General features: G+C 35.5%; 1 protein-coding gene and 1 long non-coding RNA gene across 2 annotated transcripts in view; both read right to left on the bottom strand.

The window, feature by feature from the left end:
- Positions 1 to 3260: 3260 nt before the first annotated feature.
- The window catches only part of LOC117176132 (microfibrillar-associated protein 1-like), a 16236-nt gene continuing 775 nt past the window's right edge, over positions 3261 to 18721 (bottom strand). The window contains exon 3 of the mRNA XM_033366204.1: positions 3261 to 4648. Within this exon, the coding sequence (XP_033222095.1) occupies positions 3369 to 4648 (1280 nt within the window). The 3' untranslated portion in view covers positions 3261 to 3368. The remainder of the gene's footprint in view (positions 4649 to 18721) is intronic.
- Positions 16291 to 17167, bottom strand: LOC117176133. Its single transcript, XR_004467584.1, has 3 exons — positions 17028 to 17167; positions 16764 to 16950; positions 16291 to 16373 (listed from the first exon to the last, which is right to left on the bottom strand). It is a non-coding gene; the product is annotated as an uncharacterized LOC117176133 (long non-coding RNA).

Below are 18721 nucleotides of genomic sequence, written 5' to 3'. Positions count from 1 at the left end.
GACCGGGAAACGAATTCGAGACTCATTTAAAGAACTTGTCATAGGCGAGCTAGAAATCGATGTTCAGGCCCCTGAATTATGGAAGGAGCGAATGATAAAGTTGCAGCTAATGCAAGATTGGATTATTAAAAATTTAGATAGTGCTTTTTAAAAAAAATCTAGTTATTACAATCTTCGTGGTCGTCAACTCCATTTTCATACTTAGGTCTCGTTTTAACCCGTAGCACAATACCCTCCTCCAAAGTTAAACAAATTGCGGCGAAACTAAATCCTAAATCCTTGGGACCGTACCGAGTTTCGAAAGTTCTGTCCCCAACTGTTTACGAAATCACTGACCTTTCCCATAAAACAATAGGAATACGCCAAACTATATATGGGTATTCTTTATAAACTCTCCGAGAAGTACCCTGGTATGTTGTCAGCCTTCAAAGAAGCCATCTGAGTCAAGGAGGAGCTATGGGAAACCCAATGCTTTCCACTCACCCATATGATAGCCAGAACGGAGAAGAACTCCTAGCACACTACAAAGAGAGGTTTAACCTCGTTCCAGCCCCTCGGGTAGTGCCTAGAGTAGACGTATCTATCCAAATCCCTACTCAATACTGTACTAGGAGTGTTAAAGTCCAGGTAGACCTCCAGGATCCAGTCGTTCCGTTTCCTATAAAAATAATCACTGAAGATCAAGAGAACATATCGATCTTTTATCCTACTACCGATCATCCGATCTTAAGAAGCAACTTCGTAAGGCCCCGAGTAGATAATACAACCACCCAAAACTCTGCAATACAAGGAGCGACTTCAAGAGAAGAACACTCAAAACGAAAACCTGAAAATAGGAGAGTTTCAGACTCAGAACCTCCCCCCCCCCTCCCCCGACAGAGAACCCACCCTTTCGACGCCACTTCGAGGAGGTACTTAAAAGAAGAACGCAGCGCTCTAACAGTCAAGATGTAGCTGAAAAGATATCCCTACCATCACTCCTAGACATAAAAATTGACAAACCTTCAGCCATGAATCCAGACACCATCCAAATGCCATATGTGAAGAGAAAAGGCTGTTGGAACTGCAACAGTCCGTTCCATGGTTAAGTTGGATGCAACATACCTCTGAGACACTTCTGCTATCACTGCGGAGAAATAGGTGTAACTGTCGTCGACTACCCCTACTGTTCTGCAAAGCGGAAACCTTTTAAATCGCGTAACGTCCCCGAATCACGTATAATTTTAAATCCAGACTGCTTGAATCCAAGTTTATCACCTCAGCTGATCTCAAATTAAACCCATACCCTTTAGATGCCTCACTCTTATTGCTGACTTACAAATTTGATTGATTCCGTCTACCCCTCGCTCATGTCCTTTAATTTCCTTTATAAAGTAGTCTGACATTGCAATTAACCTAATTTTATTTCCCCCGTACTACATCTTAGATTATTAACACCCTACAATAAAAAAAGACAATAATTATCTGCGATATTAATCATAATATTTATACTATATAACAAGAATACTAATTAAGTGAATAAACAAGACTGATTATTTAAATTTCGTCTTAAGATTTTATTTCGTTCCTTCTTAGTATCACGTATCAACTTAATATACTACACTTTAAGTTCATTACATACATTAATTAAAAAAAGGAAACTAGTCTTGGAGCTCTGTGTCCCGTAGGAAAGTCATACGTTTTCCTTTCGTAAAGCAAAGAGGCCCAGTTCGGCCTTCCTTAAGAAAGGGAATGTTGTGACGTTGCATATTTTGCTACTCACAGAAAGGCGATTCTTCGAAGGCGATTTGATAAAGTAAATATTAAATTTTGGCTTAATTTTTGGCTGATTCGTTTGTTTTCTCTTTTTTTGTACAATTTTCTTGGAGTTTACCAACATCGTGGGAACACTGAAGTACTTTGGTTGCCAAGTAAACGTCCAAGGAATTCTTAGATCCGATGTTTCCACTTAGAATCTACAGCGAGCGAATTCAAATTCTGCCACCTAATAACACCAGCCATTACTGCCAACCGTACAACTGACCCTCGCCCGTAAATCATCGCAGAGAGATGCTATCATAAATTTGGTTGACGTCAGGAGGCGTTCCAAAAATGATTGATTTTACCATTCCACCTGCATTCTACCTAGTTTTTTCTGGTTAAAGAAGGATTCATCGTTGATTTCGAGCATCGCTAGCGAGACCTCTATAGCTACGGCCCTGATTACAAGTTCCAGTAGTAATTGCTTCTGCGCAAGACACGTAGGACGATGAACGAGAATAAAATATCTTCCGGAGAGTTTCATAGGAGAGGAAGGACTACCTCTCAAATAACTATTTTTCTTATACAGTAAAGTGGCATCTGGCGATAAAATAACTTTTAATATTACAATGCTGTAATCTCGCGCCCTTTTCCGATTTGTGCGATGGCTTCGCGCCTAACTTGTGACCAATCAGCGACGACCACATTCAAATATGGCCACAGACCACAAGTCCATAAATAAGTGTGTACCCCGGCACTCTTCCTCTTTCCGTTCGTGATTTCCGAAGTGCCTAGTTGCCGAATATATTTTTAAAGTGCTTTTTGTCGAGTGTGTTCATCGAATCGCAGTTAAGCCGATTCCCGGAAATTCTTCGCCCGGATTACCTTAACCCCGATCGGAGAATCGTCCAAGAAAATAATCTCCAACTGTCGTTGTGAAACGTTTCGGCCGGTAAGGTTTCATTTGTTTTTATGGTAGGAAAATCTCTGTGCCCGTAGCTATACAATTGTTATCTGATATTTTGTACGTTGTGTTATTAAATCTTGCATGGACACAGATTTTTTACATATATTTGCTCTCCAAGTTTTTTGAATGAAAGAAAAAAACTCACAGAACATCCGGGGTCTTACGTGATTCTATGCTTGATACAATTTCAGAAGACCTACTCTTGTGCGAAGGAAATTCATATTTTGAGTCAAAATATTCATTTTCTGAAACGAAGCAATGTACCAATAGCAGACGGCAACAGCCAAATGGAGAGACCCGTTCGAAACATTACTTCTTTACGCACAACTCTGATTTCGTCAGATCATGCGACGTATGAACGATATCGTAAAGAAACCTTAGCGATATGGACATTCGATGTCGTAAAGTTGACGTAATGATGTCGTAAAGACGTCGCCAAATGTTGCGCCCAGTGGGTACAAAAATGGAATTTGAGCGCAATAAACTTGTAATAAAAATCGGTTCATTGTGAAACTTTAATCAGTTACATATTATGGCAGATTGTAAACGATAGTACTATTTTCATGAATATATATTTTATTGTGAATAGGGTTCGCCAAATTAGCAGTCTTATCACAAGAGTAATGGTTAAGTTCAAAATATACAACAACAAAAAACATATTTAGTCGTTTTTTCGCTTTTTTAAAGATGGTCGCTCAAATATCTGTTTCATACCAGCTGCTTGATTATTATGGAATTTCAAGTTTTGAGCAGTTTCTGAGATCCAAGGCGAATCGAATTGCGTAGTATCTTGATCCACTAAATGTGTGTACTTTGTCCTTCCACTGCGGCCAAAATTTTTCACTTGCATAACTTTCGGTAAAACAGTTTTGTCGAAATGATCTTCTAACGTAGCTCCAGAAAAATCTCGTTTGAAAATAGTATCATCTTTGTCTAGATAGAACGCACCGCGGTGATAATATTTTTGCAGGAATTTATATTTGCCTTTTGCAGCTTTATTCGTAATGGTTTTTGGATTAAGACGCGCTTCTTGTCTGCGTTCTTCTTCCGTCATGTTGCGCAGCTGTTCAACTTCTAACCTCTCCTTTTCAATCTGTTCACGTTCCTCGCGATCTCGTTTTATTCGTTTTAGTTCCCGTAGCTTCCACGCCTCGTATTCTGCTTCGTCATTTTCGTCGTCGGTGCAGACATCTTCGAGTTTACTTTCATAATCGCTGCTTACTTTGTTCACCTGGCTCTCTTTGCGTACCAAGTCCTCCACTAATCGCAAGGTTTGCCTCCTTCTCTCTTCAGCCATTTTTTTCGCTTCGGCTTCTGCTTGCTTTTGTTTTAAAGCCTCCTTTTCTTTTTCCATGACGGTGATTCGATCTTTTTTAGAGACAAATATGGGTTTCAATCGAGGCCCTGACTCCTCTTCTGAGTCTGTGTATTCTTCATATTCAGATGTTTCCTCGGAGCTGTCACCTGACTTTTCTTCTTCATCATCTCGTATCAATTCTTCTTCAGCATCTTTTTTTGACAACATTCGTTTTTTTAATGCCTCACGTCGCCTTTCAATCTCTGAATCTGACAATTCTTCATCTTCGGAAGAGTCCGAGCTTTCAAGTTTAATTCTTTCCCGTAATCTTTCGGGCTCTGTTTGCAGCACTTCTGGTTCATGAACATGCCTGTGTCTCTCTGTTCGATATTCTGATTCTGCTTCTTTCTGTCTATTCAAACGAGTCAAGCGTCGCAATCTAGGATCATCCTCATCTCTGACTTTACTTTGCGATGGTTCTAAACTTTCCGTATTAACTTCAGATTCATCGTATAATTTATGTACACGTTTTTCCAGAAAATCATCTTCTTCCGATTCTTCTTCTGAACTGGCTGCTGGGGCGTAGTCGGGACGTTTTCCAGAAACATAACGATGTACTTTTACTTTTTTCATAGACAGTTCTCCTGTAAAAAATCAAAGAAAATGACAAATTATTATATATTGTATAAAGTTTCTGCAGCCTTAGTCGAGTAAACGTGTCACGCTTTTCCCATCATGAAAAAACAAGGCTTTTTCTTGGACGAAACTTGTCTTCTTTGTACATTTTCCAGAATATTTAACTTTAACCATTTTTATTATTGCTAATCCCATTAAGCTTTGCGGATCAGGAATATGAGAACTGCGGTCTATATCACTGATTTAAATTAAATTTTGTGAGGTTGCAGTGCTGAAAAATGAGAACTAAAGTTGTTAACTTTATTTTTTCTGAGAAACGCATTTTTTCGATTTTATTTTATAATAATTCCCTGTTGTTGTATCATTTATTTAAAAAAGAGAGATGGGCACTCATCTGGTTCGGCAGCTACTAATATCTAAAGAGCAGCAGTCGGCATACCCTATGAGAAGAAGCAATCTAATTATTGATCGCTAGTTCTCATAGTTTTCGCGTTATTGCCTTTATATGCCGTGGCCACGATCTTCCCTCCGTCCCCCTTAGCGACTAGTTACACATACAATCATTGGCGTTACTCCTCGTTGGAGCGAGAAATAGCGAGAGCGAGACAGCGATAATTATAATATCGCGTGCCACTTCTCTTATATTCATGCTCCCCTGACACCGCCGAGTCGCTGACTGACTTCAAAATGTTTAATAAAATTATAATTATTAACAAAAACCAAAAGGCGATTAACAGAAAAGCCTTAATAATTTTCGAAGCTTCTATCTATACATTTTGGGAAAGATAAAACAATATTAAGATTCCGGTGATCGATAGAAATCCATATAAGTATCATTCTAAGGGAAGGTAATTACGTTCAAATCAATGAATATTTTGCCCGAATATAAAATTTATCAAAATTTCTGTAGTTATAAAACTGCCCTGTATTGATTGTTGACTATCGAAATCAATAATCAATATTGATGTAGGAACTATTTGCTGGCAATTGTTAATCGACAATTTTAATAAATAGTTATCTAAATTCCAAAAACTTGTACTTTATTTAAAATTAAATTCTGAAATAAAGCATCACATTTGGCAGAAGGGTTTGACTGTTGTTGTCGATCGTGGGAATAATAATTTTAATGAGCTAAATTAAAAGTTTAACCTCAAGTTGACATTAGTACCGGAGCCCTGAAAGAATGTTTAGTCGATGCCTTATCAGCATCGGAATTTTTTTAGTCGCGCCACATCCTGTCATCGCGTCGGTCCCACAGCAGTCAGCAGTGATGAAAATTTCGGAATTGCAAAAATCCCAACCAATAATTTTGACGAGGCTGATCGCAGTCAAGTGTCGATAGCATTCTCCGTTAACATCTTGTACGAACAAGAAGTTCGGTAAGAAAAAGGGACACGTAAAATGTTCTTGCGCTCCATCCGCTTTTCATCGCACGCGCGCGTCGTGATAGTTGCCCCGAAGGTTCCGGGCCGAGAACGGGTACAATAAGAGGGTTTTGGGACGTTAACTGAATAAACGTAAAAATCCCGTAAACCAGCTTAGTGCACCCACTCCAGTTCAGGAGTGAATATATAAAGTATTCAAAAGACTAGAAAGTCGAGTGACTTGTGCGTGGATCATCCCGATTAATAAGTCCACATCGGTATAGCCGAAATGATCCGACGAATTAGGCATGTGTAAAATTGTGTAAAATTCGTGAAAATCCGCGGGGCAGCGGTCGCGACGTGCCGGGTGTGAGTGTAGGTGAAGACGGTGTTGACCATTATTTCTAAGGATACATTAGAAATAATAGCCAAATCAGAGAGGACTGCATCCAAACAACAAAAGGTCAGAAGTGTAAAATTTCATGCAAAGGTACATTTCGATTACTCTACCGCTCTCTCTCTCTCTCTCTCTCTCTCTCTCTCTCTCTCTCTCTCTCTCTTGCACCCTTATACACATCACATCCTTATACACATCCTGCACCCTTATACACATCGGAAATTTAAGGCGATAGTTAAAGTACTTCCCGGGGAAGCAGAGGTCAAAACGAAATTCCACATCAAAATAAAATAAACATTTAAGAGAAATCTCAAATGATTGTCTGAGTACCTCCGACGACACAATAATAAAAATCCATTTTTCACACTACCAGGATTTTAGTTATCCAAAAATTAAATTATTTCGAGGCGTATTGGTTTCGTAACATAGCACATAAAAGTTTAGTAAAATATCTTATTTTTTTATATCAATAACGAAATCGAACGAAAGTTTCGGTCGGGTCCCTAATTAAAAGCTTATGGAAACCATCCGTGTATCCTGCCTATAGCTCTATAAATGCCCAATAAAGAACCTCGTACTCAACTCTCTCAACAACAGTCGAGTGAGTTTTTAAAAAGCACAGTACAATTGACCATCAGTTTCAGACCGTATCAAACATCTATTTGAGACGATAATAAAATTAAATTACTGCACACAATAACCTAATAATGTAAGCTAGATTGCTTCCCAATAGGTCTGGATTGAATATTTACCCGTCAGTGAAACTGCTTTGCAATGTCTGTCCACCTAGCCACCCGCGAGGCACACAGTGTGCTAAAATAAAAAAGTAATAACTAAAGAATATATGAAAAATATGGAGAAGCTTTAAAAAAAATATTTTTGATCAGGAAAATCTAGGTCAAATTTTACATTTTTTGAGACAATTTTTTATTATTGAATACCATGAGCGCTCAGATAATTTATCTAACATGCTATTTACGCTGAATAAGAATGTAAAGTCAAATATCAACATTCAAAACCGCAGACCAAAATTGTAAAACCGAATCGATATGACGGAAAATTACTGTACTGAGGTTTTTGGGGTTTCTAATTGCGAATCAAAAGTCAAAATATCAAAATTCAATTTGGAGGATCCAATATGACGGAACAACATTGTAAGAATGTAACTCATTTGATTAAATATCGATATTCGGAGAATTTTCATGTCGCCGGTTTTAAAACTTAAGTCCAAATTGTAAAATTTTAAATAGCGGATCCAATGTGGTGGACTGAACTTATAAAAATGAAACAGATTTTAATTAAAAGTGCTACGGGGGGGGGGGGGGGGGGGGGGGGGGGGGGGGGGGGTTCAGGCCGCTTATTTGAAATCTTAAGTCTAAATTAGACATTTTGAAATGGCGGATCCATTAGGGAGGGAAGTGATCGATTTAATCAAAAATGCCTATATCAGGCACGGTCTTGATTTCGGATTTTGTATGCCTTTGAAGCGGATTTTTGTGGCTTAATAAGCTATCGATACCCAATGCCATCATTAGTTTTGAATGGCGTAAATGGCACTCTTGCAAATTTAAAGATACGGTGTCAAAAAATAAATTTTCTTGTTTAATGTGATCAGTTCTTTTTCCTGTAAAAATTTTGAAAATTTGTATTCGTTCATTTTGTATAAACATAAATTCATTTTGTATATACATAAATTTCATCAAAATAAAAAAGCGTCGGAAATATTATATTTAAAAAAAGGTTGACATGAAATATCAAAATGGTTTAACTCCAAATTTTCACAAATCAATTGGCCAGGAACTATTAGCCATACAACACTACAGCTCCACCAACTTTCATAAAAATCGATGACACAGGCCACATTTATGATATTCCTGGTCTAGAAAGCATCAAAACTGTTCAATGCCAAAAACTATGCAAACAAAAAATTCACTATAAATGATTATTTCTACCATAAAAAAAGATTTTTGAATTTTAAACTCCAAAAAAAGAAAGAGTTTTCCTTTTTTCACTTCTTTCGAATTACAAATCACAACTTTTTACGCTCGGCTCAAATTATTCAATTTTGTAACAAGTTCATTTGACCCTAATATTCAAATATCAATCAAACAAAAATTATTTTTAGTTTCCTGTTTTTTGTATTGTAGTCTCAAAATAACAACTTTTATATGCCATCTTAAAAAATATTAAGGTTCTGTATGGGGGCTCAGGCTGATTCAGAGATTAAAATAAAGTCGGGTTTACTTTATTTAATCGGGAGCCAAGTCTGTTTCACATCAGAGGGTATTCCGGTGTTTGGAAATACAATGGTAATTCAGGGTATTGAGGGCAACCTTGCAGCTTGTTACGATGACGGGGATTTCTGTAGCGAAGACCTACTTCAACTCTGCTGAAAATTAGTATGTTCCTGTAGTGTCGAAATGTACACTTTGGGGGCTCTGGGTTGAATTACTCTCGGCCTCGAAACAATGAAACGGTTCAGAACAATTGAATACTATAACTTTAAAATATAAATATAACATAATATAGTTTAGGCACCATAAGGATATAGAGAAGCGATTTCGTGACATCAACCAGAAAAGGAAAGAAAATTAATGGGTCAATAATCGCGCATGAAATTAGATAATGAAAAGTGGGGATCCGTGGGTCTGAGAGGAGGTAAAGCCCAGTTACGCTTCCGGAAAATTCAGACCAGCAGTTCTTCGTGAGCCCACTCAGGACAGAAAGATTCTCCAGGACGCCTCGACGATCTGCGATTTTCCTTAGAAAAAATTATGTTAGATTCAAGTGCGTTTAGGATATCAATTTTGAGAGAACATTTCAAAAGAGAAAAAGAAAGAACATTTCTTCTAAAGTGCTTTTGGGTGGAAAATTATCTGATAGAAAAAAGCTTGATCTCAGTAAATAAGGTTGAAAAGTGATATCTTGAACCGGAACTCGTTTATCCGGACCTCATGTCACTTTATAAAACAATTGCGCGAACGCTAGCTACTTTTACATACAAGAAGCCCATTTTTCGTAATTAGAATTGAAGAGTTTTAGGAAACTATCACAATGAATTCTGAAATTTAATTGATTGGAAAATTTAGAGAAATTGTGAGTGGATCAAGAAAATAAATGAATTATTCACAGCCAAGTTCAACAGAAACACCCTTAAATCTAACGAACAACCCCCGAAAATGGGTTTTTAACGATTATTTCGAAAAGGATGAGTCGAACGACAAAAACAGTAAAATACAAAAAAAGTAGATAAAATTTTGAATAAGGAGTGTTATATGCATTTTTATCGTACGGGTCATAGTTCCCGAGTAATCGGCCCACTGCGTAGGGGGTGAGTTTGAGCGCGAAGTCCGCACGCTCTTTCTCCTGCACATATCTGGAAAGGGGGTGGTTTTCGGCCATAATGTATTCGCTGGGGAAGCGGAAGCACCGAAGCGCCCCTGTCAGTGGTATGTGCTAATTCTCGTTAGATGAGTGTTTAATGTTTACATGCGATCAGCTGTGATTTTGAATCAAATTCGAAATTATCACGATAATTAGAAATGTGTTTTTGTGCTGTGTTATCTACATGTGTAAATAATATAAACAGCGATAAGGTAAATATATACGCTTTTTATAATCTAAAAATATATAAGTAGAATATAACTTAACAAGTAAGAATGATATAGGTTATGTAGAAATTTGTAAATAATATTTTATATATATTATGAACAACTTCAATGAGCTGAAATTTAAATACAAACAAATTAATTTATTAAAATTATGAATTAAATACAATTGAAAACAATTAAGTATTTATATTTTATTCATTTTTTTAGGATTTGGTGAATGTCGAAATAATGACAGGGGAAGTCGACAAGAAGCAGCGTAAAGGGAATGTAAACTACTGTATAGAGAAATTGATTATTTTAGTAAACAGGAAAAAGTAAGCAGTATTCATAAAAAATTTATGTAAGCAAAAACATGTTTTATTCATTGTTAAAATATAAACTTAAATGTTTGGTTGAGAATTCATCTTTTTTGGCTAAGAATTTTATTATTGTGTTAAACATCGAATGATTTTATTGAAAATACTGAAAAAATTATTGAAAAGGGGATTGTGAGATTGAAAAGGAGAGGTAGATATTTTTGAGGATTGAGACAGATTTATGTGGAAGTTGAGGTTAGGTTGTTTGGAGAATCGTGACAGGGTGGGAAGACTGGGTTGATCGGGTTGGTAGCGACAAAGAAAGTCGAGATAGGTACCAGACCGCGACGGTAGATAGAGGCAGGGAAGCATGGAAGGCGGGAGAGTTTGAACTGGATTCATGGCTAGCGGAGCGAGTATCTCTGCGGAAGAAACAGATTTAGAGCAGGACGTGTTCAGTACGGCGAAAGAGGAGATGAAAGAAAGGAAGCCAAGGGGGAAGTATAAAAAACTATCAAAAAGGAGATATTAAGAGCAAAAAGCAAAGGATCAATTGAGGCTGGAAGAGAGGGGAGAGGGGAAGCAGTTAAGAGAAGGAAGATAACGGTGCGGGCTTACAATATAAAAAAATGTTTAGATCGCCGCCGGTAAAGCAGAATTTGGTACAGAAGAATGATAGTAGTAAGGGAGCTGAAGGAAGCGGAGATAAAAGTGAAATTCCGATGAAAGAGGAAAGACTAAAGGAAATTCGTGAAGTGATGATAGAGGTAATAGGGATTTATGAAGAAATGCAGGAGAAAAGGGGAGAGGAATTAAAGAAGAAAATTAGGCGGGAAATGGCTGAACTTAAGAAAGAACTAAAAAATGGGAAAAAGTCAGGGAAAAGTTAGAAAAGAGGATGCAGTCATTGGAACAAAAGCTAGAGAAGCAGGAAGATAATAAAAAGGTAGAGGAGATGCAAGGTAGGATAAAGAAACTATAAAGCTCGAACCGGGATTTTAGTAAGGGCGACAGTGGGAATAAGGAGAAGCAAAGGCTGAGAAAAATAGAACAAAAAATAGAAAGGAAAGAGAGAGAAGAAAGAAAAAGAAACATAGTGATAAAGCGTATAAGATTAGAGGGGACGGAGCTGAAGGAAGGAGTGAAAGAAGTACTAAAAAGGATTGATGAGAAGGTAAAGATAAAGGAAGTGAGAAGTCTAGGGAGGGAAGAGCGAATAGGGGAGAAAATGGTACTGGTAAGACTAAAGAAATGGCAGCATAAGTGGGAAGTGATGACAATGAAGAGGATGTTATATGGAAGCTCGCAGAGAATAGAGGATGATTTGACATAGGTAGAAAGGAAGATGCTGTATAAGTGAAGGAAAATAGCGGAAAAGGAAAGGAAAAAGGGAAGACGAACATGGGTTGCATATAGGAGAATACAGATAAACGGAGGATGGTGGGATTGGGATGAAGAAAGGAAACAGATAGTAAGAAATGAAGTGAAGGGAAACTAGGAGAGAAAGGAACGAGAAGAAAATACGAAATAGTAAGAAGGAAACGAGATGAGAAACGAAAGAAGGGAAGAATGGAAGACATGTTACTAGAACGTAACAGAATTGGAGAAAGGATAGGGAGTTTATGAGAAATTTGACAAAATGGGATGTAGTCATAATGATGGAGACGTGAGTAGATGAAAAGGGATGGGAAATAGTAAGGAGAAGGTTACCAAGAGGTTACAAATGGCAAGTGTAAAATGCAAAGAGGAAGAATAAAAAGGGCAGGGCAATGGGAGGATTGATGATGGGAGTAAGGAATGAATGTATAACAGGGGCAGGTAAGAAAGACAGGAAAGAACTAGAAGAAGGATTCATAGTAGAAGTAATGATGGGAGGAGAGAAGTGGAAGGTAGTGGGGGTTTATGTGAACGGTGATATGCAGGAGAAAGCAGGGCAGATGAAATAAATGATTGAAGAAAATAAAAAAGAGATTAGGCTGATAATAGGTGGGGACTTCAATGCGATAACAGGAGACAGAGTAAGAAGGGAATGGGGAGAAGAGAGTAGAAGAAAATCCAAAGATAAGTTACTAAATGGGGAGTGGGAAAAGCTGTTGAAGAGCTTAGGTAGTTGGGATAGTATATCTTAAACGGAAATATAGAAGATGAGAAAGGAGAATATACACGCTCAGGAGGTGAAGGGGGGCCGGTAATTGATTATGTGATAGTGGATGATGAGGTAAGAGAGAAGGTTAAGAAACTAGAGGTAGGTGATTATATTGATTCCGATCACTTTCCCTTAATAGTGACATTAGAGGGATAAAAAAGCAATAGCAATATGAATAAAAGGGGAGCAAATGTAAAAAGTGTAGGAAGAGGGGATTGGTCACGGGAAGGAAAAGAATAGCTTAGAGAAAAGGTCAGAAATATGAAAATGGAAGAGGGAAATCTGGACAAGGAGATAGAAAAAATGATAGGAGAAATAAAAAGAAGATTAGAGTGCACAAACAAAAATGAAGTTAGTAAAGGTGGGAATAGAAGTTGGTGGGATGAGGTTTGTAAAGAGAAAAAAGGAGGTCAGGAAGGAAATAAGAAAGTGGAGAGAAGAAGAAAGTAATGAGGAAGAATATCGGAAAAGAAAGAAAGAGTATACTGAGTTGTGTTATCAAAAGAAAGAGGTAGAAAATAAAAGGTTTGAGGAAGAGGCGGAGAAGGCTAGGACGGAAGAAGAGGTATGGAAGATAGTGAATATATAAAGAAAAAGAAGAAAAAGAGTAAACCAAGATATTGAAACGGTAGAATAGAAGAAATATTTTTTGGATTTGCTAGGAGTAGAGAGAAAAGTTATAAAGGGAGGAAAATATTGTAGAGAACGAAATGAGGAAAAGGACATAACAAGGGAAGAAATAGTTAAGGTTTTAGGAATAATGAAGGATGGAAAGGCACCTGGTATAGATTAGATTCTAAATAAAGTATGGAAATATGGCAGGAAGGAACTAAAGGAATGGGCATGGATAATGTGTAATAGAATATGGAGAGGAGAGGGGTGGCCAGAGTTATAGAAAGAAGTAGTAGTTATACCAATAGTAGCGAAAGGCAAAGGAGAGCAAAAAGATTATACGGGGTGACGCTGATGCCTACACTGTATAAAGTATACGAGTATGTAACTGTTTTGTCGGAGAGATTGAAAATAGAAGTTGAAGAAAAAAGATCGAGTCACCGAATCAGACAGGGTTTAGAAAACGAGTGCGGGTAATGGACAACATATATGTTCTGAACTATCTAGTAAATAAGAGGATTAAAATGGAAAAAGGTGCAATCATGGCAATCTTCGTGGACTTAAATGCGGCGATTGACTCATTAGACCAAGGCGAGATAGAAAAATTTATGGCAAAAAAGGGGATAAGACAGGGAATAATAACGAGAGTCTCGGAAATTTTTAGAGAGACAAAAACAGGGTAAATGTAGGAGAGCAAGTAGGAGATAATTTCTGGTTGGTGAGCGGTGTGAGGTAAGGAGGTCTTCTGAGCCCACTTTTATTTAATTTATTAATATCAGACTTGAAAGAAAAAATGAGGAGAAAAGGTTGGGGAGGAGTTAGGACAGGGAAGTAAAAAATATATACACTGGCATACGCAGAAGATCTAGTGCTGATGGCAGAGGATGGAGAAGCGAGGAAGGGATTAATTACAGGATTAGAGAAATACTTAGATGGGAAAAAGCTGAATGTAAATGTAGAAAAGACAAAGAGAAATAGAGATAAGGAACTAGATATAAGAATTTATGTGAATAATTGTAAATAATTGTATATATAGAAAGAATAAGATTGTAAAAATATATATAATAAGCGGAAAGATTATAAGGAATGGAAGTCATGTAAATCCTTAGGGGACACATTATGAATAAAGAAGGATAAAATAATATTTTGTTGTAAAAAACGCAATTTTTGTTGTTGAAGATTCATTATTTTAGCAGAAAATTCATTTTATTTTTTAAGTTATATATTCAACTTTTTTCTTCAAAATTCGCTTTTCGGGTTAAAAATTCAATTGTTTGGTTGAAAATGAACTTTTTTTGTCGAAAATCCAGATTCTCGGGTCGAAAATTCAACTTTTTTGTACAAACTCCGTCTTTTTGGCTTAAAAACTCTACAATTTGGTAGAAAATTAAACTACTTGGTACAAAATTATATTTTTCTGTAGAAGAAACGTTTTTTTGGCATGGAATATAATTTATTTAAAAGAATATTTAACTATTCAATTTTTGATTAAAATTTGATATTTTCAATTAAAAGTTGACAACCTGTTTTTTTTAGAAATTCTTGTACATATTTTGTTAAGAATCCGACTTTTTTCGAAAAAAACTATTCTTTTTGGCTAAAAAGATAACTTTTTCGGTATAAAATGAAATTGTTTCGTTCAGAATTAATCTGGTTTGGCTGAGGATTCAAGTATTTTGTCAAAAAATAGTTTTTTTGGTTAAATCTAAGTGTTTTTTATTTTTAATTAATTTTTGGATTGTTAAAATATAATGAATTACATTTTTCATTGAAAAATCAGCTTCTTAGATCGAAAAATTAACTCCTTGGCTAAAAGTTGAATTACATTCTTGCAGTTAATTTGTTTGGTTGAAAATCCAAAATTTTAATTAGAAATTTGTTGTCTTTTTTTTATAAGTTTGTTGAGTTGGCGGATCTACTCTTTTAGCTAATCAGGGTAGAAGTTCAAAAATGTTTTAAAAGGGAAAGTGAAGAAATAGTGGCATTGGCAGTTAATCGTAAGAAAATCTTGTGAGAAACTAGAAGTATGAACATCCTCTCAGTCCAAGTTATAACCCTACCATTTTTCCAGAGGTTTATAATAAGCGACCTGTCAATTTTAAAACTGCCGTAGAAAGGTATCAATCAGTACTTTTTCATATTCTTTGAAAATTGTCAAGATGCCTACCCAACGGATGATTTCACATTCCCGGCCAATTTAAACAATTTCAAAAGATTTAAATGGCTTCAACTGATTTTTAAAATTTTCAAGAGATACAGTTTAAAAGATTTCAAGGATTCCTAGTTTGGAACAGGGAATGTTGGAAAAGAATTATAATTCTGAGTTATATCATCGAATAATTTTTGGTCATAATAATTAAAATTCCGATTTGAAACAGAGGATTTTGTAAAACAATTATAATTCTTTCCGAAAATTCGCAGTTTTATCTCAGAATTATAACTCTTTTAGATTTTTTTATTGCCTGGGAAGTTTCAAATTCTAGCAAAGTTTAATTTGCACAAAATATAATTTTTTAATTCAAACAAACTCTAATTTTCAACAAGAAACTTTCAAAAATTTTCAGAATAAAAATTCTGATTTGGAACAGGAATTTTTATTGTAAATTTCCTTTTTTTATAAATCAGAATTCAAATTGTTTTCTCAAAATTCCCGTTACATGTCAAAAATTACCTATTCCAAGACCACATTATAATTCTTTACGGGAATTTTTTATATTTAGTTAGTTAGTGTGAACAAGAGAAAGTTTGAAAGGAAAAACTAATTAGTTACTAACTTTGTTTATTACAACATAAAGATTATTTCTCTTATTATTTGTATAAAAGAAGTGGCTGTAATTATTTATTGCTTCAATCAAAGCAGAATCTTCACAAATATTAGAAATATCATTAAACAAAGTATAACTTTGTGATTTCATATCACACTTACCCCTATGGACCCTATAATTTCTTTCGAAAATCCCTCGTTGTCAGTCAGTATAATTGTAATCCTTTACGTCGATTTTTGTATACTTCTTTTATTTATGCCGTGTTACAACTCGGAATTATTAATTTTTTAGAAAATTTCTTTCTTCAAACTCGAAATTATAATTCTTTACACAATTTTTTTTTGGAATCGAAGGTACAGCAATTTGGAATTGAAAAAACAGAAAACTTCTGTTGCAGATGCAGCATCTCAGGAATCATCAACAGCGTTGAAAGAAATATTAAATGTGCATCAGATTTCCGAATATGAGAGAAAGCAAGAAAATAACTTTTTGTGCGAAAAATCGGAGGAAAGACAGCGGACAAAGAAGTTGAGGCAAACTTTCTAGAAGAAAGACAAAATTCATGATCCACAAATTTTCATTTGTAATCGCTACATCTACACTAGTCACGTTGAAGGAGAAGCTCAGGCATTTTTTCCAGAAGCTCCTAAAAAAATTATAAGCTCGAGAAAAATTAAAAAGAATGACAAAAAAGTAGCAACGGACCAATTTTATGTCAACAAAAGTGCTGGACCTGGCACAGCAGATTGGAATGAAAAAGTTTTCTTAAAATGATCAACAGGATTTCATGGAGTGTCTTCGATCAAAACTGATCAAGAAATGCTAGCCTTAGCTGGGATGACATTCTCCACTTACAATTTACTAAGAGATATTTATAAAGGATCGGATGGATTGCTAATTTTTTATGTAATATTAAACTAGGACTTACTTACTCAGCATTAGGAGTACTCTTTGGAGTTGGTAGAAAAACTATTTCCAAAATATTTAGTTCTACATTATTAAACTTGGTCATCAGAGGTCAAGACTTTGTCACTTGACCCAGTAAAGAATTTGTGCAAACTACCATGCCTGATGAATTTAAAAATATGTACGAAAATTGTGTTGTTATAATTGACTGCACTGAAATAAAAATTGGTCAATCATCTAGTGTGGAGGCAAAAGTACAGACGTATTCTCATGAAAAAAAATGGATTTACTGTAAAAGTTCTAATAGGATATACACCAGCCGGATTAGAGTCTTTCGTCTCGAAATGTTACGGTGGTAGAATCAGTGATGCAAGATTACAACATCCAGTGGACTTCTAGATTTGTTAGAACCAAATGATCTCGTATTGGCAGATAAAGGATATCCTGGAATTCAAAGCACCATGGATAAAAGGGTGCAGGCGTTGTTCTTGTTATGCCACCATTTCTACGAGATGGAATGTTTTCCGAAGAGTAGAAGAAACATATCAAGTTGCAAGATTTCGCATACATATTGAACGAATTATCGAGCGCTTAAGAATGTTTAACATACTTGTAAAACTGCCTTCACATTTGCTGGCACATGCAGATAATGTTGTATTTATGTTTAGTCAATTTGCAACCTCCAATATTAAAAGAAATAAGTGACTCTAAACATTTTGAAGAAAATTAACTCGATTTATTTCAGCTCGTCCTTTTTATTTATAAAAGTGACTGTGTTTTATTATGTAAATAATTTACTTAAAATCAAATTGAGAATAAAGGTTGGTTTTCACTTTATAAAGTAAATAACTGTTCATAAATTATTTTTCCCATTTGAAAAAATAAATAATATTACAATGTTTAATTGCATTCTTGTTTAATCCGTGTTTAAAATTAAAAAGTCTGCTTCTTTCATTGGCAGAGTTCTTTTAAGAAATATTTAAAATAAAGTTTCCAAAATAGGAATTATATTTTCCAGAAATTTCTCATTTCTCTGAACAGTAGTAAAGAAACTTCCACGTGGTGACCAAACATAAAAGTCGCAAAATGATAAACCTGTCACATACATTTGAATTTGACACTGTTTGTAATAGTTATGTGCAGGATTCGGTTGATTTACATTGTTTATTCTTTTTAAATATGAAACGTTATACTTATTTGTATTCTTATCAAATATAGGCTCTTTTTCACAGCTGGTAGGGCATTTGATTTCTAATAGCTCAGTAATTACACCGTTTTATAAAACGAATCCATCTGGAATAGCAGACAGCCATGGTTGAATTTTCAAAACAACAAGACCAATTTGGATCACTTTAACGTGAGAAGTTTTTTCATATTCTGAAATAGCAACTGATACTCCAATTCATTCTACTAAAAAAAACATTTATTTATACAATCAAGAACTTCATGACCTTTCAAATTTTCACATATGTGTATCGTATACCTCTAATTTAACTGAATAAGGTGGAGAATTCACAGAAGTCTGACGCATGACACTGGCTTGAATTCTTTCACTAATACCGTTTATTCGGATTTCCTCTACTCTAATAACATGTATTACAGACAAAGCCTTTCCTTTTTTAGTAGTTTCTTTATGAAACTCAATCCCATGCTTTATTGACTCAAATCGCATTTTTATTATAATATTCATAATGAGCTGTCAATGTAAATAATCATATTGATGATTATCGATTTATTCGATAATAATTCGATAATCGATTTATTTATCGTTCAATTAAAGATTCTAATAGTGTTACCAAACAAAATTTCATTTCCAGCCAAAATAGAGGGGACGCCCCTATTCTGCAATCTAACGGCAGACATTTTTTCTACTGCGATTTTGAGTTTACCCAATGTTTTCTCACTTTCCTGCACAATTGCTATTTTTTCTGTTAGGTTAGTTTCCATCAAGGATGTCACAGATTTTTGGTAAATTATTCGACCC

Source organism: Belonocnema kinseyi, chromosome 7 (assembly GCF_010883055.1).
Source record: "Belonocnema kinseyi isolate 2016_QV_RU_SX_M_011 chromosome 7, B_treatae_v1, whole genome shotgun sequence".
Taxonomy (NCBI): domain Eukaryota; kingdom Metazoa; phylum Arthropoda; class Insecta; order Hymenoptera; family Cynipidae; genus Belonocnema; species Belonocnema kinseyi.
The sequence above is the reverse complement of the archived record's forward strand: the minus strand, read 5'-3'. Positions and strand labels throughout refer to the sequence as shown.